This window comes from Fistularia commersonii, chromosome 1 (assembly GCF_037954325.1).
Source record: "Fistularia commersonii isolate RoL2024-O1a breed Wild chromosome 1, RoL_Fcom_v1.0, whole genome shotgun sequence".
NCBI classification, from domain to species: Eukaryota; Metazoa; Chordata; class Actinopteri; order Syngnathiformes; family Fistulariidae; genus Fistularia; species Fistularia commersonii.
Genome location: NC_141284.1, coordinates 3,991,067 through 4,015,549, shown reverse-complemented (window position 1 = coordinate 4,015,549; position 24,483 = coordinate 3,991,067). Strand labels below are relative to the sequence as shown.

Sequence of the window (24,483 nt, the reverse complement as noted above, 5' to 3'; positions counted from 1 at the left end):
CAGCGGCTGATGATATTTGACTCATTACGGTGAGAGAAGAAACGCTTGTTGTGCAGGTCAGTAGGAGTGTCAGCAGCCTTGGGTTTTCACACTTCTGGGGCAATTTTCTCTCCTTAAAGGCTCAGTTCTCTGGTTTGGCAGCTTCATTCATCCCATCAGAGAGCAGCTTTGACTCCTTCTGTTACAGCGGTTTCAGTTTTTATGTCTTTTGCAGTCCCCCCGTTTGAAACTCAAGTCTAGCCGAAACGATTTTCGAGCGGAGCTGGAACGCTGAAGGCTGGACTTTGTGGAAGAAATCGGTCTCGGAGAATGGAAACGGGTCAGAAATTAGCGTGCACGCCCGGGTGTCGTGTTCTCATCGCTGCCGATCTCAGATAGAGCCGATAAATGCCCTCGACGACAGCGAGGGCAATTAAACATGTTTTCAGTCAAAATCCAGATGTCGTTGGGTGTTACTTCGTATTTTGACCGGGCTTTCGGAAAGGTGTGTCGGAGAGGAGGATCACGAAACCTTTGCCATGATTAATAAGCTGAAGGAAAATTGGAGAGTTTTCATCGAAAGCATTTTATTTCTTGGAGGGGAAAATGAAATTATTACAATTGGCGGGCCAAGGGTTGGCCTACGAAATGGCAGAACCATCCACATGATTATTGCGACCTCCAGTTTTAAATTCTATTTTTCACTTTGAATACTTGATTTATCTGAGGGCACGTTTTCACTTTTTCAGACACTAAATGTTTTGAAGCAACCGAATATTTCCCTTATGAGTAAGCAGTCAGCGACATCGGCTCGGAGACGCCCTTCAAGGAGGAAACAATAACTGCTTTTGGACAGAAAGCTTCCAATAACTGTCAAGCTCAAATTTGGTTTTAGCTTTGCATTGCCACGGCCTGGAAGGGATCGCAGGAGGAACTGGTGTGACCTGCACCTGAAGCGCCACACTCAAAAACAAACCGAAGATACGGCCTAGTTCCCGAAAAGGTCCCAAGAACTGTAAAAAAGTTCCTACAGTGCCTAATAAGAAAATGCGCCGCTTTGTAGACAAGACCCAATCATACAAACCCCTCTCTTGTCTGCATGTGACCTAACTTAGCGGCATCAAGGGCAGCATGAAGAATCATGAGGCCGGAACAAAACACTTTCGTCGACACCGGGGTGTCAAACTCAAATACACAGTGGGCCAAAATTCAAAACTGGGACAAAGTTGTGGGCCAACATTGATATTTATTGAAAAAAACTTCCTCCAGACATCACAATGAACAAGTTTTGCTTAAAAACTAAATATGGAACAAGCATAGCTTGATACTATACAGTATATAACTTAATATTGCACACATGCAAAATGCCTAAGTAGCAGGGTGCTAGTATTAGCATAAGGTCGCTACTGTACACAGAGGGGAGGGTGTTTATGGGTTTGTAGAATTAGCAATACATGCACTGTAGACTATACCGGCGGGCCCAGCTACTCATTTGGTATGACTTTGCGGGCCAAATATAATAACAGTGTTTGGGCCAGAGTTTGACGCCTGTGGTCTACACGCTAAAACTTATAGTCACAATGTAGCCAAACGAGGAGACGTGGCAAGTAACCAAGCAAATGTAAACAAAGTGTTCGACCATGCTAGCAAGATTAGCTGAGACGCTTGTATTCACTTAGCGTTACCTGCAGTTAGCTTGTTGGCTAGGAGTGTTGAGATTGAGGCAACAACGTATGTTAATACTATTTGATTAAGTACAGCTGTTGACAACATGTTTGACCATCGCCACGGTGACAGAAAGCGCTGCATGGAAACGTTGCCAGAGACGAGACATCACGACGCTGATTCTTTCTGTATGGAAACTCCCGAGAGGGCACGCGAACAACTTAAAACGCTTGTTTTACACCCAGGAAAATAGACCGGAAAATAGGAACCTGTGGATAGGGAGCGTTAAACCCGACAGCTGACAGGGAGCACTGCGCGCCCACGTTAGCGTAGGTCAGTTTTTTTTCCCGGCGTTGACAGATGGCTGCCACCGCATCGGCACCGGCGCTTTGTCGCGGTGCCCGCGGCAGATACCAGCGCCACTGAGACGTGGAAAAGTTTGAGGTCAGCGAGCGGAGCGTCTCTCCGCATGAACCCGCGGATCGGTGTCAGTTTATTTTCTTTATTCTGCGACACCACATGCGCACAGAGTTTTCCCCCTCTCCTCTGCTCCCCTCTTCTCTGCTCTCCTCGTGTATCAACAATCCCGGTGTCGGTCGCATCACCTGTTTCCTGATTTCTGCCGCCGTCCTCACTTTGCACGGACGCTCGCCCGAGAATAGGAACCTAACCGCCTCTTTTATAGTCCTCAATGTACAGGACTGTCTCAGAAAATTAGAATATTGTGGTAAAGTTCTTTATCTTCTATAACGCAGTTACAAAAACAAATATGTCATACAGTCTGGATTCATTACAAATCCAAATTCATTCCAAATATTGCAAGCCTTTTATTATTTTAATATTGCTGATTATGGCTTACATCTTAAGAAAACTCAAAAACCCTATCTCAAAATATTAGAATATCATGAAAAAGTAATTTTTTTTTTTTTTATTGCAATCTTCAAATTTTCTGAGACAGTCCTGTGGGTTTGTGTCCTCCTTAAAATTTAGAATAATTTCTACTTTTATTTTCTGTTTTATTCTTTTCGCTATTAAAACATATTAAACAATAATCTTTTTCCCACCCAGTGGTTTTCCATTGCTAAACTGGAGATTTAGGTCATGTTTAATTATATCACTTGGCAATTGAACAATTGTAACTTGATGTGCACGTCGATCTTTAGGCCACAAAGGCGTTCGGAAAAAAGTCAGTCAAAACTGCGATTTAATCTTACGTCAGCGGCGGTGACGACAAAAAAATAAATAAATCATTTTGGCGTGAGATATGATCCTGCGGTCTTTTTGTCATCACAACCAAATGCAGCTTCTCGACATTAAAACAAGACAATAAAAAGTCGATGGTCTGAGTTTCCCTCTCAAGATTCGGAGGTCGTTATGCAACATCCGCCGGGGGCCTAAAAGAAGTCGGTTATGAGAACAGGGTGGCATTTTGACGGGGTTCAGGAATACTCACGACGTACGCGTGTTTGGCAGATGTCGGAGTTGTTAACAAAGTTTCTGGGGCGTTTGCACCTGTTGCCCCCCCCCCCCCTTTCCCGCCGAGGGAACCCAGAAGCCCGGCTTTCTTTTCCGAATCTCAACGACCGTTCGATTGCCGTTTTTTTTTTTTTTTTTTTTTTTTTTTTTTTTTAAACGTCCGTACATTTCGTTTGTTTGTCTTGCATTTTACGGCGTCATATTCCAGCCCCGGGATTCCTGAGATTCTGACACCTGCCTGAAGGGGCTTTAAAAGTGGCTCAAATGTCACATAGCGATCCTCTCCGGCGTCCCACTCCAACACCCCCGCCTCTCTGAGCCCCCCCCCCCTCATCGTTCCCCCTCCGCACACCCGAGCCGAAGGCTCTTATCACTGGCCGCTCGGTGCCTGACGTCCTCCGGGGGCTGCACTTTAATCTGGAGGACGGCCATTTGCTTTCTCAAACCCTGACCCGCAGCCGCGAGGGACGCCGCTCCGTTTCCGCTTGTCTAAAAAAATTTTCATTTATTTTTCGCGTGCATGAGTTTTCGCCCGTTCGCGTTCTCGGAGGAAGGTCGGGGTCAGCCATGAGCTCCAGCCTGGTCAACTCCTTGGCCAAAGTCTACGATCCCAACCCTCTTCACGGGCAGAAGCCCGGCGGGAGGAAACCGTCCCTGACCGGATCGGACAAATCCCAAGCGTCGCCTCCTCTCCCTCCTTCGTCCCCACCCTCGCCGAACGATGCCGCCTTGCGCCGCGTGGAGAGCCGGATGGACTCCCTGGCTTCCCAGATGGAGCGTCTGCTCAACATGCAGCATACCGTCCTGACCCGGCTGGACACGCTGTCCCAGGACGTCAGGGGAATGGGTCGCGATCTGGCCTGCATGCGCGAGGAGGGACGCGGCGGTAACGTCAACGTCGGGTCCCGCCGCGGCTCGGAGTTGCCCTGCAGGGAGCTGCGGGGCGCCGTTGAGAGGGTCAGCGACGGGGTGGAGCGTCAGGGACGCCGGTTGGAAGGGATGGAGAGGCTGGTGGAGGGAACCCAGCAGATGATCTGCTTCATCGGGGAGGTGGTGAAGAGCTCCAGGCTGGTGGAGCTGCTCTTCAAGGAAAACGGAGGCAAAGCCGGCAGGAAGGTGGGTGGGCCGGGCGCGGTCGCCTTCTTTTTTCGACTCAAAAACGATTCGTTCGTATTGTTTGGGGAACTTCCAAGAAGTCCGATTTACATCTCCATCAGATGTGCGATATTTGTAAAAGCCCGGATTCGACAGCGAGCAAGAAATATGAGCGCTACGTTCGGTTGAAGATCAATTAACGTATTTGGCCGCCGAATCTCAAGGCCCTCCCAACGGTATGGTTAGCGCCTTGCGTGGCAGCTGTGACACCCACGCCGTGGAAGTGTGTGTGTGTGCGTGTAAAGCATTTTAAAACTCCTGTACAAGTTGATCCTGTCTACTATTTGTTTCTGGAGGAATCTCTCTCGGATTTCAAAATAAGTTACCGACGTCTCTTCTCAGAAATCCTGGACCCCGTACTTTTTTTTTGTTAAGTTTCGTGAGGAATAATTTCTGCACTGTGTCATCTAGTTAAAACTGATTTTTCTACTTGTAAAGCCAGAAGCGGAGCTTAAACTCAGAACTTTCACGTTGAGCTTTGACTTGATTATAAAGTCAGGATGGTTAACAACATCGACAGAGGAAGTTTTCCATCGTGTCGTCGCCCTCGGGAGGTTTACCGCAACCCCTCCATCTAATCCTCTCCTCTGCGTCCTCTTCATCCTCCTCCTTAAAGTGTGGCGGATAAATGCTATTAATATATAAATATTCCCACTTTTTTTCTTTCAAAATACTTTGAATGAATGCGGCGAAGCAGTTTTGAAGGCTTCGTTGCCTCATTGGAGAGCCGTTGGGTGCAGATTATGCGGAATCGCCCGTTGCGATAAATCCATATTTTAAGAAGGTCTCCTGGTATTGTGTACTAAATGCAGCTTTCTTTTCTTAGTTGTCATAGGTTCTTCCCAAAAATGTCTGTTTTTTACCCATTTTGCGAGTTTGTGGGGTTTAATATTAAATATTAAATATTAAAGAGCACTCCCGGCAGCTGCCTGCCAGACTTTCTCCTCTCTTAGTGTCTCTTTTTCCTAAATTTTCTCCTTTTTTTTAATTCTATTTACTTCTTCTTGCTTTAGTAACAATTTAGTTAAGGAACTGATACCACCAAGGAGCTCCACTGAACGCCACAGGAGGTCTTGTGCACCAGCCGCAGGGAATCTAAAAAAATCTTTGTACTTAAGACCTTAAGACACTTTATAGCCTTGACTTGTTACTTTGACACTTTATAGTTGTATTTGTATTTCTTATTCTGTTACACAATTCTGTTTATACAATTTCCTACTATTATTTATTATTGTTATGTTTTACTTGAAACTCTGGCACAACAATTTCCTTCGGGATAAATAAATTTATTCTTATTCTTATTCTTATTCTTAGTCTTATTCTTATATTAGCGTTAAGAATAAGAATAAGAACAACATTATTTATCTCAAAGGAAATAGTTGTGCCAGAGTTTCAAGTAAAACATCACAATAATAAATAATAGGAGGAAGGAGGGAGAATAAGAAATACAAATAAAACTATAAAGTGTCAAAGTCAAGGCTATGAAGTGTTTTAAGGTCTTAAAAAGTACAAAGATTTGAATATTCCCCCCGGCTGAATGAAGAGGAATTAATGTATCAATGTTAATGTATCAGATGACCGAGACAAGCGTCTTGACACGATTTAACGGAGGGAATTTGTTCATTTTTTTTAATTCGAAATGACACATTGTTTAGACTTGGATAGTAAATATTATTTGGAGACGGCTGCTCGAGACCATCTGACTTTATCTCCAGAACATCTAACACGTGCTGGACTCATTCCTGATCCTCTCCATCCTCCTCACTCCACAAAGAACCTCGAAAAAAACCTCAACATCATCATCTCTGCTTCCTCCAGCTCTACCTCCTGTCTTTTCCTTAGTACCGCTGTCTCCAAAAACAATCGGCAAAGAAAATATCAACAATAGTAATGATAATAATGATAATAGCAGCACGGTTGTTTGCACTTCCGCCTCATCGTGAGCAGGTTCTGGGTTACGTTTCCATGTTAACCCCTCAACCATTTCATTTATTTTCGCTGTTTCTCCGCTGCCACCCAGTGCCGGACAACCATTTTCAATTTTTTTGTCCTGTTTTGCAGCGCAAAACGGGCTTTAAATGTCCCACCTGCATGTAAATGTCTCCTTGCAAACCCAGAATTAGCGTGGTCGCTCTTCTGCGTGTCACTGCCGGGGGGGGTCGTCTACAATGTTAAGTGGTTTTCCTTGTTGCCCCTCCAGCCCCCGAGGTGTGGGCGATACAACCGTTATCTTATCCACCGGGGGGTCAAACCGGGGGCCGCATACGTGACATTGCCGCCGCCATTGTTGTAATGTTTTGCCGTGAAGACACGCAAGCGCGATTAGATGTTCTAATCACGAGACGCACGGACGTAACAATGGAAGTGTGCTAGCTTTTTAATTCTGAATCTTTCTGTTTTGTTTCTCTCTTGAAAAAAAAAAAGGGAAAAGATGACAAAGACAAAGCCAAACTGAACCTGAAGGGCCTTAAGGGCCAGAAGAGGAGGAAACCCCCGGACGCTTCAGGTGCAAACAACACACTCGATGTTTAGCCCATTTAGACGGCACTCTTTTAAAGGAATTTTGAGAAACGCAACAGAAAATCTTGGATAGAGCCAGAGTTTTAAGATAGAAAGTAAGAGTAGAATATAAACCGGTACAAATGATCTATTACTTCTAATACCAGTCGTGCTAACAGTTAGCAATAGCTGAAATCATGCAATAGTAGTTTTAATATTCATAAATGAAAAAGCAATTATGGACACCCGATTTTAAGCATTTATCCATATGCGATCGTAAACATTGAAATTATTTTAATATTTGCTGAAAATCTCAGGAAGGATTTGTGAGGCTGCAAACTAAAACCCGGCTTTGCTAAACCACGCTGGCCTGAAACACAGTAAAACACATTTTGAAAAACACAAAAAAAATAAATTATGTCTCGTAAGAAATCCCTACTGGACATGATGAAATAAATGTCTTATTTATTTATTCATCTGGATTTTAAGCACATATCCATATGCGATCATAAGCATTGAAATGATTTTAATATTCACTGAAAATCTCAGGAAGGATTTGTGAGGCTGCAAACAAAAACCCAGCTTTGCTAAACCACGCTGGCCTGAAACACAGTAAAACACATTTTGAAAAACACACAAAAAAATAAATAAAAATTATGTCTTATTAGAAGTCTCTACTGGACATGATGGAATAAAGGTCTTATTTATTTATCCCCCTTCCTCCCCGCAGACTCGCTCAACGAACCCGTCCAGCAGGAGCAGGTGGAGAAGCTCAACAGGCAGAACGCCGACCACAGTCATGGAAGCTGCGAGGGAGACGTCCAGAGGGGGGATGACAGAGCGGGCGGCGTGCTGCGGGACGCCGCCGGGCTGATCCCGGACGGGACGCTCTCTTCGGCGAAGCAGCCGGAGGAGGAGGAGGAGGAGGACGGGAAGACGAAACGCAGGGAGAGCAAGGACGAAGAGGAGCGCGGCGTCTTCGAGGACTCCGAGGAAGCGGAGAAGCCGGAGGCGGAGGCGGGCGATGCCGTCGCCGAGCGGCCCGCGGGAGGCCAGGAGGACGGGGAGATGAGCCACACGGCGGAGGCCGAGGTGACGTCAGAACCACCGGCGCCGCCGAGCGCCCCCCCAGATCCTCAGATAAAGCCACCGGCGCCAAAGCAGGAGAGGTATTTCCAGCCTCTGTCGGCTCTTCTGCAATCACAACAAAGAGCAATTTTTTTTCTTTTTGGCGTGTCGCAGCGTCGAGGAGGTCACCGACGCCGCCACCTGCAGCAAACGCCGCGTCACGGGAGAAGACCTCGTGAAGGACGACCCCAAGAAGAGCAGGGTGGAAGACGGCGGCGAGTCGGAAGGGGGCCTTTCCGCGGAAGGAGACGAGCGCCGAGACGCCCAATCGGAGGCGGCGAGGACGGAGGGGGGAGACGAGGAGACGGAGGACGAATCGGCGGTGAAGGAATTCATCATCGGTGAGGCGTTGAGACACAAATAAACATTTCTAAATTCGCTTTTCTTTTTATTTTTCATGTCATTGTTCCATGTCGTTAAACAGAAAATCAAACTAGCTAAATATCATAAACCTCTTCCTTGTAATTTAACATCTTGACCAAATGCAATGTAATGTAATGTAATGTAATGACGTTATTTCAATTGTATAGATAATGCAGCATTTGAGAATTTCACGCAAAGTCGCGCTGTTCTCCTGCATTCTTGTTTGGAATATCCTCCTTACATTACATTACATTACATTACATTTGGCAAACACTTTTATCCAAAGCGACTTACAATAGAGGACATAAGCACTGCAAATAACACTTGCAAATACAAGATGCACAGGAAATATACATCCTTAGGAGACATCCGAGTTTATCAATATTCCGTCTTGAGGTCAGCCGTCCGGAACTCACGCCGCCGTCCCTCCCTCCCCGCCCTCTGAGGCGCCTCATCGTTGTTTTCCTCCCCCCTAGACTCCAGCCCTCCGCCGCCGGCGCCCTTCGACCACCGCATCGTGACCCCGAAACCTCACCAGATCGCCAGCTACTACACCATCAACAGGGACGAGGTCCTGGGGGGGTGAGTGAGTGACGGGGCGTCCGGCCAGAACACGCCGTTCCTCTCTGAAGCCATATCAAATGGATCTCTACGACGGCTAATAGTTTTTTGTTTTTTTTTTCCCGAGACCTTTTTACTTCCCCGCTAAAGGGCGCGCTTACGAAACGGCCTCTCTGATGAACTAGACCGGCGCTTAATCCCCTCTCTCTCAAATCAGAGATTAGCCTTCAGCACGCTAGCGCATTTCTCGAATGACTAACATAAATGGCGCCGCGCGAAGCCTGGATCGCCACGTCGCCGAAAGACGCCGCGGCGTTTCTCGCCATCCAGGCGATCTCCGGGATCGTAGGTCGGCAAGGGACGCAAACAGAGGCTTAATCAGGAGTCATAAAGCTACTGACGAATGCAAACTGGGAGAACCCCAAGGCCGGAGTCATTCCAAGGCTGCAGCCGGGGTCCGAAATCAAAAGTAGCTGTTTGAAGGGCAGGAGGCGTTTGAAAACTTCGGGAACCTCCGTGACTTTGTGGGGGGGAACGGATCTGTTGGATCGGGCGAAAGAAACCGATCGGTAGCCGATAATGCGACGGCGGAGGGGAAGTTCTCAATGTGAAGAAAAAGAAAAGCGGTCATAACAACTGGAGGCCGGACGTCTGCGGGCTTTAAACGCAAATTCCTTTGTTTAAAGTAAAGCCAGTTTGTCAGTCAGGGGATTGAGAGGGGGTCATTTCATTAAACTGGTCTCCACCATCTAAAATTACATATTAGGCAGATGTTTAACCTTGAATTTTATTTGCACTACTCTCCAAAGATGTCTCTTGATCTATATTTCGGTTTTATGCGACACGCTGCGTTCTAGTTACTCACCTCTGTTTAGAAAATGCGTATCCGGGTCACCCCTGAGGTAACGAACAGGTTTAAATCGAAGGGAATTCAGATGAATTCACGTCACGTCAGATGTTGATTGGGAAATTTGTAGTTTGTTTATATTTTCTGGATTTTGAAAATCCAGTTCATCGTGGAAAGAACTTGAATCTTAAATCCAAAAGCTGAAATCAAATTGCGTAACCTGGATTTAACATTCGCTGATTTAATGACACGTCGGTGTTCGATGGGCTCCGTTCCTGAACCCTGGTTTAAATAATGACTTTTGAAATTGAATCCAGAGAGTCTTTTCGGAGTTTTCCTTTAACCCGTCAGCCGGTTATTGAAACCCCTCGCGTTCGTTTCGGGCCCGGGTGAACCTGAAACCGACTCCCTGAACCCTCGTCTCTTTTACCCCCCTGAACCAGGGGGCGATTCGGACAGGTCCACAAGTGCATCGAGAACTCGTCGGGCCTGACGCTGGCCGCCAAGATCATCAAGGCCAAGAGCCAGAAGGAGAAGGTGTGGTATGAACAGACAGTTTTAATCCAGGAGGTCGGTTCAAATAAATGACCTCATAAATACGACGTAATAATAACTCAACAGCCGCGCCATTGATTTAACATGAACGCGATGCTTCATGGAGGTCACCTCAAACACGACTGTGGAGTATCAACATCTCCACAAGATATATGTCCCAGCACAGTATAGTGATGGGAATTCAGGCTCTTTTTATATTACCAGTAATAATGTAACATTATGCACAAAATGAATTAATAATTAATAAAAAATGTATTATACTGCTATATATAGCCTTTATTTTTTCACTCTACAGTGAACTTTTAACTAATTTAAACTTTTAACTTTTTTACACAAAGCAACTTTAAAGTCAAGCAACACAGAATCCCTGATAGACACACGACACAACAAAATGTGAATTAAAAATATTTACTTTTCAGTGCAACCACAAATAAACTGAGATTCAAGAATAAACATTTAGCTTTTTTTAGACGTAGCAAATTTAAAGTGAAACACAGGATCCCTGAAAAACACACGAAATATAAATTAAAATATTTACAGATCTACAAAAAATAAATTGTAAAATACAAAACAATTTTAGCTTTTTATACACTCAACAAATTTAAAGTCAAACAACAACACAGAATCCCGGAAAAAAATGCAAAACAACAAAATATAAATTAAAAATATGAACTCTTCAGTGCTATAAATAAACTATAAAATACAAGAACTTTTAACTATTTGCAATTCAACTTTTAACCAATTTAGACTGAAACAACACAGAAACCCCTGGAAAACGCGCAAAAAATATAAATTAAAATGTGTAAAACAAAAAGAAAAAGATCAGTAGTCTCTACTGAAGATTGGGATTTAGAAACACCAAGTGCAGACACGGAGTCGACGCCACGCATATTGACCAATCACGTGGAGAAAAAAAAAGCGTCTGGAAGGGAGCTGGCTCCTGATTGGTGGAGAGACGGCTCATAGAGCCGTTATGTTTGCAAACAAAACATCATTAGTACAATATTGGTCCAGCACTTTTACTACTTGTATTAGATTAATATTTGTTTTGGAACCTTATAAAATAAGATAAGATAAGATAAGATAAGATAAGATAAGATAAGAACAATTTTATTAATCCCGAAGGAAATTGTTGTGCCAGAGTTACAGAAAATATAACAGTAATAAAAAGAAAAAGGCAGAATTAGAAATAAAAATAAACTATAAACTATAAAGTGTCTCAGTGAAACTATAAGGTGTCTTAGTAAACAAGTGATAAAACTATAAGTGTTTTAGTAACAAGTGAGGTAAGGAGTGCACAATAGTATGATAAAAGGAAAAATTGTAGTGTAGCTGTTATGAAATGAAATATTGCACAGTTCTGAATATTGCACAGTGAATATTGTTTTGTTTGCAACTATAAGAAACTGATGTTCCCGTGGGAACATCCGCATGACCCTAAAGACAAAAGATCCCTCCATGTTCTCCTGCTTGAGTTCTCCATCCGTCCCTCCCGCCGTCCAAAAAAACAGTCAGTCACTGAAGACTCCGTAGGTTTGGATGAGATAGTGAACGTTTGGACGCGTCTCCAAACATTCACTCTGGTGATTGACAGGCCACCAGTGACCAATGGCTAGTTTCGAGCCCCCTGTTGTTTTTTTGGGCCGCGGGAGGAAGACGTAGAACCCACCCGGAGTAGAGAGGGGCACGGAAAGCTGGAATTGAACCAGGAAACAGTGGAGCGCAGGGCGCCGCGTCACCGAAACGGCGAATGAACTAAGACGTGTCAACAACGGACTCTTCTCCGGCTCCCAGGAGGTGGTGCGGAACGAGATCCAGGTGATGAACCAGTTGAACCACTGCAACCTCATCCAGCTGTACGCCGCCTTCGAGTCCCGCCATGATATCATCCTGGTCATGGAATAGTAAGTTCACGCTGGGGTCGGACGCGTCGCTTGTGTGTACGGGCGTCACGGCAGCGTTCCAAAGCCCCCGCCGACCGTGACTAATCAGTGGTATCGGCGCCTCAGCGTCGAAGGAGGGGAGCTGTTCGACCGCATCATCGACGAGAACTACAACCTGACGGAGCTGGACACGGTGCTGTTCATACGGCAGATCTGCGAGGGGCTGCAGTACATGCACAAGATGTACATCCTGCACCTGGACCTCAAGGTGAACGCCGCCATACAACCTCATTCATATGTTCTATAGAGCAGGGATTCCCAACCCCTGGTCTGCAGACTGCATTTAAAGAAAAATCTTTCTTGGTACAAACATTTTTTCATTAGATCTTCTATTATATGTACTTATTTGGTTGGGACAGTGCATGTTAATGAACACAAATGAGACATGCATGTAAACACACCACTCCAGGTTGTAGCCATGGGCTAATTTGCATCCGTTGCCCCACAGTTGCGCCCACACACACACACTCGTTCATCCTGACCTATTGTACATGTTTTTAGTGGTAGGGGGAAACCAGAGTACTCGGGAATCGAACCCGGGACCTTCTAGCACGAACCGCTAACCGTGCTGCAAAACAACTTCACCTTACTGCCTCACTTAATATTGTAATTGCCTATTATAAAATGGAATTGCTGTATTCGGATTAAATACAGCAACTGACAAAAGTTTTTATTATTTGAGTAAACCCCCGCGGAAATATTTTCATGCATAAAACTGGTCCCTGGTAAAAAAAAAAAAAGGTTGTGGACCGTTGCTATAGAGACGTACAACCATTCACGCACTCATTCATACTCAGAAATACAACCATTCATGCTGTCATAGACATACAAACACGAACGCATTTGTTCACCTGCCGCGTGTTTTTGGACCGAGAAAATGAACAAATGAATTTTACATTTCGAGTTTGAGCTGATAATTACTCCACGTTCGCAATGAACTTCATAAATATATTTAAAAACTGCAATTTTTTTTTTTACATAGAAATGAACCCGATTATTAAAAAAAAAAAAATTGCTGCAAGTTGTCTGGTTTTTGAGGACACGTCAACACGTCTTCATCGCTTTCTCCCCGTCGTATCTTCACACCCGTTACCCACGGCGACCCCCACCATGAGCCTTTTTTCTTCATCCCTCGCTCCATCTTCTCATTTTGAACTCCACCCTGTTTCACCCCCTGAGCCGCATCTCGGCCTTTTTTATTCCGCGTAAACGCTCCCCCGCCGAGTCATTATCGCACTCTGAGCAAACCCAGAAGGAATCCTCAAATGTTTGACAGGGAGATCTTCCAATGGTGTTGGGAAAAAAAAAAAAAATCAAATTGGCAAATAACTGCGGTCAGAATCATTTATTTCTCTTTTCCTCCGCCCGTAATTCTTCTCTCCGTATTCCCTTCCAGCCAGAGAACATTCTTTGTGTCAGCAGAGCCACTAACAAGATAAAGATCATCGATTTCGGCCTGGCCAGGAGGTAAATATCCCTCCGGCGGGGCTCGTCTTTCACATCTGGAGGCTGGTGGAGGCTCGCGTCTCACAGCTGCGGTTCTCCTGCAGGTATAAACCCAGGGAGAAGCTGAGGGTCAACTTTGGAACGCCCGAGTTTTTGGCTCCCGAAGTGATCAACTACGAGTTTGTGTCATTCCCCACGGACATGTGGAGCCTCGGCGTCATCACTTACATGCTGTGAGCGATGGGACGACACACACTCGCACACACACACACACACGCACAGTGTTAAGATCACAGTAAAAAGCGCTCCCTTTACAGCTGCAAGCTCCCCAACGAAGTCAAAAACGTCAGAATTTGTTGATCTTTGCAGTCCTTCTTGTACCAACTAGGAACATTTTAAAACCAAAACAGAGATGAGTGGCACCATTTTATTATATTACATATTATATAGCATTTATAGCTGTTCAGCCACTTTTACAGATGTACAGTTTATTTACAGATGTTGACGTCACTTCACTCAATTTTTACTCTATTTTCATTTTTAATTTTGTTTTTATGTTACCTTTTATATTTATATATTTATATATTATATATTATTATTATTGTTGTTGTTATTATTATTGTTATATTACAATAATTATATAATAATATATTGTATAATAATCATATATAATTATGTTCAATATATGTTTATTATATTATATATTATTATTATATTATTTATATTTATATTTATTTATATTGTATCTTTATTTATATATTTATAACTGTTGGGTTTGCTTGAAGTTGCTATGCTAACCCTGCAATCGCCCCCTCTGGGGCGAATTAAGGTTTTCTGATTCTGATTCTGATGTCGTTTTTAAATCGTTCCTGGGACCGCAGTCCTGGAACCGCGATCTCCGGGTTCTGCAGCGACCTGACCCGCCATCACTCCCATCCCTCCAGGCTCAGCGGCCTGTCCCCGTTCCTCGGGGACGACGACAACGAGACGCTCAACAACATCCTGGCCTGCCAGTGGAACTTCGAGGAGGAGGAGTTCTCGGACATTTCCGACGAGGCCAAAGACTTCATCACGCGCCTGCTGGTGAAGAGCAAGAGCTGGAGGATGAGCGCCGCCGAGTCCCTGAGGCACCCCTGGCTTTCGGACGGGAGCCTGCACTACCAGCTCAACCTCAAGGTGAACCTCCGTTCGAGGCGGCGGCCCGCTAGAAGGTTGTGGCTTCTTCGGGCTGAACTTCTCAGCTGGGACACTAGGGGGCGCTCTGTATGCACAGAAAGAGACAATCAGTGCAAACTGTGACTCGGATCCCACAAGGTGCCGCACACAACAATCCAATGCAATTCAGTGATCACCAATAACACACACTCATTTGATCACTTTGAACTGTGTGATCATGTATCACACAGTTCACACACAGTCACGTCGTCGACTTGTCCGAGAAGCTGTCGGTGAAATACCGTGACGGAGGGCACCGTCTGTGAGAAGGCAGGAGACGTTTACAGGGATTTAGTGAAGCAGACATTCACTCCGTCACCCAACAACTTTTAGCATTTGTAGCATCATGTGCACGTTCGTTTTAGCAATAAAATGTAGCAGTAAGTGTTTAGCGAGTAAGTGAAATTAAGCGATAGATCCTCCTTCGCTGATAATCATCTGATAACACTGATTCAGTCTTTTTTATTATCTATTATTAAGAATAAGAATAAGAACAACTTTATTTATCCCGAAGGATATTGTTGTGCCAGAGTTTCAAGTAAAACAAAACAATAATAAATAACAGTAGGATATTGTATAAACAGTACAAAAAAAAAAAAAAAGGAGAGAATAAGAAATACAAATTAAACTGTAAAGTGTCAAAGTCAAGGCTATAAAGTTTTTAATTATTTTTAGACATTATTTCTTATTCACAAAGTACATTTTCTTATATGAAAACAGGTAACAAAACCAGACGGCTTGACCAGATGAATATATTAAACATATAATATATATAAATATAGTACATAATATTATCAAGATACTGTTTTAATATATATATATAAGATATTGTTTTAATCACTGAAAACACCTGGTTGATGGTAAAACGTCTGTTTAATAAGCAACAGCTTCAAAAGCGGCACACAAGTCTGCAATACAACTAAGTGTTCCCGCTCAATTCCCCCCCCCCAAAAAAAAAACAGAATTCCTTGCACCACAAAAACACACCCACAAAATTCCCAAACAAGCATCAACATAAACCCCAACATTCAATATTTCAATTCATTTTAATGCGGAAATATATTCGATCGGTCGGGAAACTCACAAGTTAAGGCGTCGCCGCAAATGAAAACTGAAACGCCGCGTCTTTTTCCGTCCACAGAAGAACAGGTGTCACTCGACACACGCTCCGCCTCCAGAGAGCTAGACAGGTAAGACCACGCCGTCTGGGCGCTCGCCTCCGCCGCCGTTAGCATCCGCCGAGCTGTCGTCTTCCTTCTCTCCCCCCCCCGTCTTGTGTAGAGACACCGCCAGGCCCCGCGCCCTCCCCCGGCCCCCCAGCACACCTTCTGACAATGAGGGGCCCCGGAGCCCCAACACTGGACCAACGCCGCTGAACCCAACCGAACAGACTACCTTCTGCATCCCGTGCTAGTTAGCTTAGCACATCCATCCCCACGCCCGCTCACACGCAGACCCTCCGGCAGCATCTTCGCCGCGAGCCGCCCGAAGCAGGGCCCTCTGGCTGCTCCCTCAGAAAAAAAAAAACAAACAAAACAAAACAAAACAGATGATTTCTTGTTTCTTGAAAGGCCTGAAGTTAAAACGGGATTTTTTTTTTTCAACCCCCCCTCATCGGTTCGTCACGAATGTCCATATTATGATGATGTTCCCACTCATTTACTCCTCACCTGTTTTCTTAGGAATTCAATTTAGCAAATGAGCAATATTAAAAAAAAAAAGGAAACTTTAAAAAAAAAAAAAAAAAAACAGTTAATATTTGAAAGTAGAAAATAGAAAAATAACCACAAAAAAAAAAAATGGGAATTTTTATTTAATTGCATTTTTGGCCCCTGAATATTTATTTATTATTCAATTAAGACATTTTCATTCGTGGGTTCTTGTTGAAATGTCGACAATGGATCGGTTTTCTTCCAAACAAAACATCACACATTTCTTCTCACAGATGAACCCACTCACCCTCACACACACGCACGCACACACACACACACACACACACACACACACACGCACCACACACACACCATCCCCTCATCCCTTCCTTGCATGCTTTGCACTTTTTGGGGTCTTTCTTTCTTGCTCCCTCAGCGAACTCCGTCCCGAATGCCTCTATTTTAAATCGTATATTTTTGTGAATACAGATTTCTTTCTTTCTTTTAATTTACAAGTCTTATTAAAAATGTATGTTTTGTTTTGCTATATGTATAAATATATACATATGTCTGTGTATGTATGTCACACACACACACACACACATATATATATATATACATATATATGGATTGAAGTCACATCCTGTTAATTTATTTTGTATATATCACTCTGATGGCTATTGTGCCCCTGCAATGTAAGAGCTTCTAAGTAAGTAGACGTGTCCCAGCACATTCAGAACCCGGTTCTCGTCACCGCAGCCGGTCCGGCCCCCTCAACCCTCTCACCTTCCATGAAGGCACAAGGAACTACAGAAAACGGAGACGAACGCACTCTTTTTTTTTTTTTTTTTTTCAACTGGAGACAATAATGGTAAATGAGATTTTCCGCGCATTTATAGCGACGTAAAAAATAGGATCCAAACGACCTCCCAGACGATGGGGGTGTAATTCCTAATCCCGTCTGGTTTCATCCTGTTATTTCGAATTTTTCCCGATTTCATCGAGCCTGACTGGAAAAAAAAAAAAATAGAATTAAAAGATCCTGCGATTCCGTTCTGAATAAATCCAGAATCAGCAAAAGGCGTCCCAGTCAGTTATTTAATGGCCAATTAAAGTTCAAGCGGACGTGACTGATAAATAAATCTGAAACCTCATGATACCGCTTCTTTTAACGATTTATTTATTTTTAATTTCGGATTTTAACCACCGGTCCCAAAGGCAGCATGCTACGGCTGCCTTTGGGGTGAGTCGCTGACGAATCCTTTTCTTTTTTTTTTTTTTTTTTTTTTTTAATTATTTTCCGCCAGTCCTCCCATTCCTGCGGTCGCAAAACCATAACCGCAGTTCAAACCGGCAAAAACCCCCTCCCACCGATGTCTGAACGGCACGCCGTCCCCCCTGCGGGTCGGCGGAGGGGAATAAGCGGTGCCGGCCTGCGTGAAAGAACTGGTCACCGTTCCATTTGGAAATGGAACGTCTTCGTAATGTTGAATCATACTTGTCTGTTTCAATTCGTGATCGAAACTTTGATTTTTTTTTTCAAGTTTTCTTGTTAATAAGCCTAGTCCGTAAGAAATCAAATAAAGCACAATATCAAGTGTCTGGTTCCCGTGATGTTTGCGGAGCCGGAGGCAGCAAGAGATGAAGATGTGACGGTTTTCTTTGGGAGTCACTGGGATGGAGAGTTTTTAGACCAGGGGTGTCAAACGTACGGCCCGCGGGCCGGTACTGGCCCGCCAGGGGGTCCAATCCAGCCCATGGAATAAATCTACAATTTTAAAAAATAAATAAAATTTATGAACTACTTTTTTTTTTTTTAAATAAAGATGCATTTCTATATTGTCTGCTAGTCAGTGTTAGCAACATGGCACAATGCCATGTGACGCCAGGATGCGGTTTCGGGTCTGTAAACAGCATTTTTAGTTCGAAATGTGGACGCTTTTCCGTTGAGACAGAATGTAGGGGTTTCCAAGAAAAATGGACCACTTCTTATTTGTTGATTGAGGTTAATAATGAGACTCTCCATGGTGAACAATACAACAAAATGCACAGAGAACTGAGACGACAGAACTGAGGCATAGCGTTGCTGAAATTACACTTTTCTTAATGAATCAGGTTGTTCATCATGTATTTTTTAAAGGAACGGTTGATTACATCAGTGTTTCCCAACCTTTTTTGAGTCACGGCACATATTTTACTTTAGAAAAATCACACGGCACACCACCAAATGAATATGTCCAAAACATTTTTTAACGAATTACAATGAAACCGTGGCCTCAATTTACTAAGTGTGTAATCTAATATATCTAATATCTGTCGATTCGTCAAGTTGCGATGCAAATTTCCCACTGATGTGCAACTTTTCCAGAACACTTTTTTGCAATGTCTGAAGACATGTCATCAATATGTCTTAAAATGGTATTATTTGAGAGAACTCGGGCTATTTCTTTATCAACGCCTGAGCCAAGCATTTCTTCTACAATGATTTTGCCGGCAGGAAGTATAAATTTTTGCTATGATAAGTGGCTGTTCAGATTTAGAGATGAGTTCAGCTACTTTATAGCAATCTTTCACCGCTTTCTCACTCGTCTTGGTAGTTTTCAACAATGCTGCCTGTTTGTTTACGCAGATACAAGTACTTTTTATTTTAAAAATGTATCACGCAAAGCGTCAATAACCAATCTGATACACAGGTTAATTCACTACCCGTTGCCATCGAGTGGAAGAGCAGTTAATTGTTCTGCCTGTCACTGCACGCTGCCCACATAGACATAGGAAGACACATTATTTGCGTCGAATAAATTATTTTCGGACCAATCGGGTGAAAGTGGGCATTTTTCCATGGCACACCTGATGATCTTTCACGGCACAGCGGTTGGGAAACACTGGATTACATATAAAGATTTTTATATTTTACAATGAATTTACTGTTCCGACCCTATTGACTTCAAATGAAGCGGTATGTGCCAATATGAGTTTGACACCCCTGGTGTAGAAGGATGCTGGCAGGAGATTTATGGATGGAGGGAAAGAGGACAGGAAGTTAGTCGGTGTGAGAGAAGAAGATTAGATGGTGGAAGATCAATAAAAACGGCTGCTCGGTATTTATCCCTATTTCCTGTTGAGGTTCGTGGGACACAAACTAACTTTCATGACTTCCTCGGCTCCGCATACTTTCCTGCTTCATGTCAAAATCACGAATCTTCGGCGCCCAAGAGGGAAAAAAAAAAAGGGGAACGATTTTTGATGGACGTTCACGACAAGTATGGGGGAAAGTAACAAACGCTTTAGTCCGGACCGGTCCTTACTTACAGACTATAAGAACGTTCGCTTTGCTTGATTTGATGTTTTTTTTTAACTTATCCAATCATTTCCCCGCCCGTGCCTCCTGATCACCGCTAAATAACGGAGTCTCGCGTTTTAAAACTTAAACGGGGATAGTTTATACAGCTGGACAGCTTCATGCCACCAAGACAAGCTGACGGAGTTAAAAGATATTTTTAACAATCGGACAAAAAAAAACTCAAATCCACGCGTGCACACAACAACCGGCTAAGTCGCTAATGCTAGCAACCTAAACAACCGATTGATGGACGGGCTCGGCGGCTCAGCCGGCTTCCCAGCTATCAAAACAGACCAGAGAAGCCGGGACTTCGGGACGCTTCATTTCTGCGAGGATTGTGAGCGATTTGGAGGAAAAAAAAAAAAAAAGAAGGGAAAGATCAAAAGATTAACGGAGAGGGAGGCAGAAAAAATGCGGATCCAAAGGCCGGGCTTCCCGAACACACTAACAGATCTGGATTTGGACTCGTAAACCCCCCCCCTTTCTGGCACCTCGAGACATTTGTATTGGCGTGGGGTCGGGGACGTTTTTTTCACAGCTATCAAAGTATCGCCTTGCTGTCCCAACACTGACTCGGCTGCTCGGCATATATCAAACCCCCCGAAAGCTGTTCCCAGAGCCGGTCGGTCCAGAGAACATAAATAATTTCACGACTTCGTCTCAATTAAACCTTTTCATCCCGGCCTGCGGTTTTCTCCAAAGGACACACACACACACATACGCGAACACACACACTCTGTCCTCAGCAGTCATTCCTTTTTGGACGCGGAGCGAGGACGATGTCGGGGCCGGAGCACCATTTTTGTAGTTCTGTTTCATCCCAATCGTCAGTTGAGACCAGACCCGGGCATTTTACGGCCCGTTTTGGGTTTTTATCCGGCCCGCCAAAATATTTTCCTTGAATATTTTAAGAATTTTCAATTAATATTGAATTAAGAGACTTGTTTTTTTTCCTTTTTAATTTTTTTTCCAAAATATTGTGGATCGGCACATTTATATTATTAACAATGATTTTAAAATTGAAATAAAATGGCAAAAAAATGAAATATTTAAATTGCAGTTTTCATTTAGTTCGCCTAGTTGGCCCGTACGTAAAAATTAAATAAGAAATGTGGCCCGCCTGCCAAAATAATTGGCCACCCCTGGTCTGGACCAGGGGTCGGCAACCCTTAACACCAGAGAGCCGCTTGTCCTCGGAAAAGAAAACACTGGGAGCCGCAATTACTTTTTGACGTCTAAAATAAAGGTACCACTGTACATATTGCTTTTTATTACCTTTACACTTTGTATGAACAAGTGTGTAGTGTGTTGCTTCTGAAATTCACAAAGTATTACAGAGAATTTTGAGATTTGGGCTTTCAGAGCGTTTAGCGGAGCCTTGACCTGAATTTTAAAAATAAATCGGGAAAAAAATCACTGTGTCAGTAAACAATAAAAAATAAATATTTGCAAAATATCTTCATAAATATTTATTTTACCTGGTTTATGGGACTTCTGCTCCTGAACTTCTGCGCACAGCATCTGCAAACCGGGACTTTACCGGCCGGCGGGTATACCGGCTTCCGTGAGTGTGACGTTATTTTGATCGGCGAAAAATAATAAATATAATTTTATTTAATATTTCAAGATCACAATAATCTTCCAACTTAGAACTAAAAGTTAAAAAAAGGAATTAACACAAATGAAATACACTTCAATTAAATATTTGTAATTTATTTTCCCAAGCCGCTCGGAGCCACAGTGTAAAGATGAAAGAGCCGCGGGTTGCCGACCCCTGACCTAGACAAACAACGACGTTAACCGACATGTGAAAGGTGGTGCTGGTGTGTATGTGTGTGTGTGTCCGGGTCTTCATTGGACTTGAAACCCGGTGCTGGATCTACTCGCTTTGGCTCCTTAAGAAGAAAGTCCGCTTAAAGCCAGACAAAGTGTTTCGGCGACAAATGTACGCGACCCGGTTGGACTACAGATGACGAAGGATCCGACGTGAAACACGTCGGCCGATACCTTCACCATTTCCAAGAGGAAAGAAGAGGGACGGAAGTGCTAAAACCTCATCAAGAAGGGCCGCGGGACCGGTGGAGACGCCACGTCCGAGCGTCTGGACCGAACCCATGAACCAATTCAAGGTGCTTCGGTTGGTTCTCCATCGGGTCTTAGCATTAGCATTAGCATCGGCTTATCCTCAAACCTGACAGTCTTTGTGCGGTTCACCTACAGTTCCGTTCCCACGCCCTCGCGAGGCTCGGAGGCCGCTCCTTTCCCGGGTGGCGGGGGGTGCCGCCACGGCCCGACACCTCCAGATGGGTAGCCAGACACCTGCCGCCCGGAGGAAGACGGGGAAGAGTGGAAGAAGAGAAGCGAGTGGAAACGGAGATGTGTATTGATTTCCTCTTGAGGAGGCAGGCCGGGCGACCGGACCGCTGAGGTTCTCAGGACCCCCGGAGAAATTGTTTTCTTTCTCTTTCTCTTTTATTTTTCATCTCGGAGGGTCAGCGCCTGCATGTTTACCCACGGCCGTAATGAAATTGCATCTCACATCACGCTGGGAGACAGCGAGAGAGAGAGAAAGAGAGGACCTTCAGCTGCAGCAGATGTTGTCATAAATGGTCAAATGTTCAAGAACAATAAGAGATTAGGAGCGTTTGATCGTTCACGTTACGATGTTTTTTTTTGTTTTTGCGGGCTCGGGGTGGGGAGTGGGGGAGGAGGGGTGAAGTGGGAAATGAATCTCCCTGTTGAACTCAATAGATCAGGTTCTGCTCTCGAACCCGTGTTTGAACCGGCGCTCTGACAGGATGATTCTTCAGTGCATGGGACGGCTGAGAAACACAGGTTTTTCCTCCACACACACACACACACACACACACACACACACACACACACACACACAACCACACACACACACACACACACACACACACACACACACACACCCTCTGTGTTAATGTAGAAAAATCGCACCCCTTCTCAACCTGAGTACCATCTAACATTGAGTCCATATATTTATTATAGTCTTTACAACTACTCTTTGACTTTTTTTTTTCACCACTTCTTTTTCTAAAGCAAAACCAACATGTTAGGTGTTTTTGGGTTCTGTGGAATGTCTGATGAAACCGGGTGGGGGTGACGACGTTCCAGTTTTCCAAATTTGGAGGTACATTAAAAAAAGAAAATCACTGGAGGAAAAACATTAGTTTTGGAAGGTGGAGGAGGCAGTGAGGGGGCAGAGTTTAACCTGGGAAGGTCACCTGTCAATCACAGACATCCAAGGGTCACTCGCTCCCGCAAAACTGCGGATAATATCAAGTCTTCAATCAACTTGCTGGCACTTTTTTTGGACTGTGGGAAGAAGATGGAAGAGCTGGAAGAAACCTGGGCAGGAACAGGGAACATAAGTGGAGTCTTCCGGTTGGGAGTGAAGCAGGAACCATCCTACTGTAAGGTGGAATCGCTAAACACTGTACCACCTATAATGACCCCGTTACGGCTCATAAATGGGTCATAACATACATGTTAATCTTTAAATTTTTTTTTATGTTTGTTTCTTTTAAATCAGTATTTTGTGTGTACGTATATGTCTGTGCAGTGTCGAGTAAGGCGACTTAAATAAAATATATTTGTATTCTTATTTTGCATTGCATTTTATTTTAACTAATATTCATTTTTTAATTCGACAACAGCTTTTATCAGTCCTCTTAATTTACAATATTTCACGGTGCAGTTCCCCTCCCACTCTATAGGGGGCGCTGTGATAAACAGACTTCCGTCTTTTCTGGTACTCTACCTTCTTTATTGGCCGTTCCTCAGCTGCTCTCCTCTGATTGGCTGACTTGTACAACTTCCTGTTTCGTAGATTTTTGCGTGTGTGTCGGTGTGTGACGGATGCTGACGGTACCCAACCGGGACCGCGACTGGAAAGTAAAAACACGCACCGACACGTTTTTTTTTTTTACTTTTTTACGTCTCCGACCCCCCGTGTTCGTTCTACCGGGATGGCCCAGTGCTGCGAGGCGGCGACAGCTAACGCGGCGGCTAACGGAGACCCACCGAGGGGGAGGAAGGTGGCCGTCATCACCGGCATCACCGGACAGGTAACGTCCGCCTGTGTCCCGGATGCACGTTCGCAGCTACACGAACGTCCGTTTGAACGCCGAAGCTAACGAGGTGGTTGTCGGTCTTTTTTTAGCGCTTTTCGCGTTAAGAAAACCTGTAACGGCTCGATGTGGGGCGGGATGTCCTCTCAGGGACCGGGTTGGGGATGGGAGAAGCCGGTGTTTTCATCCGCGTCAGGTGTGTTAAGCGGGGGCGGAGGAGGGGGAGGGAGACTGTCCTCCGCTCAAACTTTATCATAGCTAGCTTTAGCCGCGGGGCTAAAGCTAGCTGTGGAAAGCTTCCATTCCCTCGAAAACCTCTGAGATTTGTTTAATAGTTTGAAAAAGCCCACAATAAAGCGTTTTTATTATTTATGGATCGATGGAAGATATCCGGGTGCTTTCCCTTTCCCAATTTCACCTCCTACCCCCACGCCTTCGCCATTGTTAGAGAAAACACAGGTGGCAAAAAGGAAATTGATCATCATCACCTTTATTTATAGAGCTGTAGTGCAGGAGTAAACAAAAGATATAAACAACACACACACTCAAAACGAGAAAT

The 24,483-nt window shown here is 44.2% G+C and overlaps 2 protein-coding genes across 4 annotated transcripts in view; both read left to right on the top strand.

Annotated features, from left to right (window-relative positions):
- Positions 1 to 18,084, top strand: part of mylk4b (myosin light chain kinase family, member 4b) — a 43,346-nt gene extending 25,262 nt beyond the window's left edge. For 2 of the 3 annotated variants that reach the window (XM_086144725.1, XM_086144734.1), the window contains 12 exons: positions 6,700 to 6,781; positions 7,505 to 7,943; positions 8,017 to 8,243; positions 8,742 to 8,847; positions 10,117 to 10,210; positions 12,023 to 12,132; positions 12,238 to 12,379; positions 13,568 to 13,638; positions 13,722 to 13,850; positions 14,562 to 14,793; positions 15,974 to 16,022; positions 16,114 to 18,084. In XM_086144725.1, the coding sequence (XP_086000851.1) occupies positions 6,700 to 6,781; positions 7,505 to 7,943; positions 8,017 to 8,243; positions 8,742 to 8,847; positions 10,117 to 10,210; positions 12,023 to 12,132; positions 12,238 to 12,379; positions 13,568 to 13,638; positions 13,722 to 13,850; positions 14,562 to 14,793; positions 15,974 to 16,018 (1,677 nt within the window). In that variant the 3' untranslated portion in view covers positions 16,019 to 16,022; positions 16,114 to 18,084. Of the gene's footprint in view, positions 1 to 3,506; positions 4,237 to 6,699; positions 6,782 to 7,504; positions 7,944 to 8,016; positions 8,244 to 8,741; positions 8,848 to 10,116; positions 10,211 to 12,022; positions 12,133 to 12,237; positions 12,380 to 13,567; positions 13,639 to 13,721; positions 13,851 to 14,561; positions 14,794 to 15,973; positions 16,023 to 16,113 lie in introns of those variants that run through there. The other variant, XM_086144717.1, reaches the window with a different exon arrangement.
- A 5,587-nt stretch (positions 18,085 to 23,671) lies between these two features.
- The window catches only part of gmds (GDP-mannose 4,6-dehydratase), a 167,414-nt gene continuing 166,602 nt past the window's right edge, over positions 23,672 to 24,483 (top strand). The window contains exon 1 of the mRNA XM_086144824.1: positions 23,672 to 23,921. Within this exon, the coding sequence (XP_086000950.1) occupies positions 23,823 to 23,921 (99 nt within the window). The 5' untranslated portion in view covers positions 23,672 to 23,822. The remainder of the gene's footprint in view (positions 23,922 to 24,483) is intronic.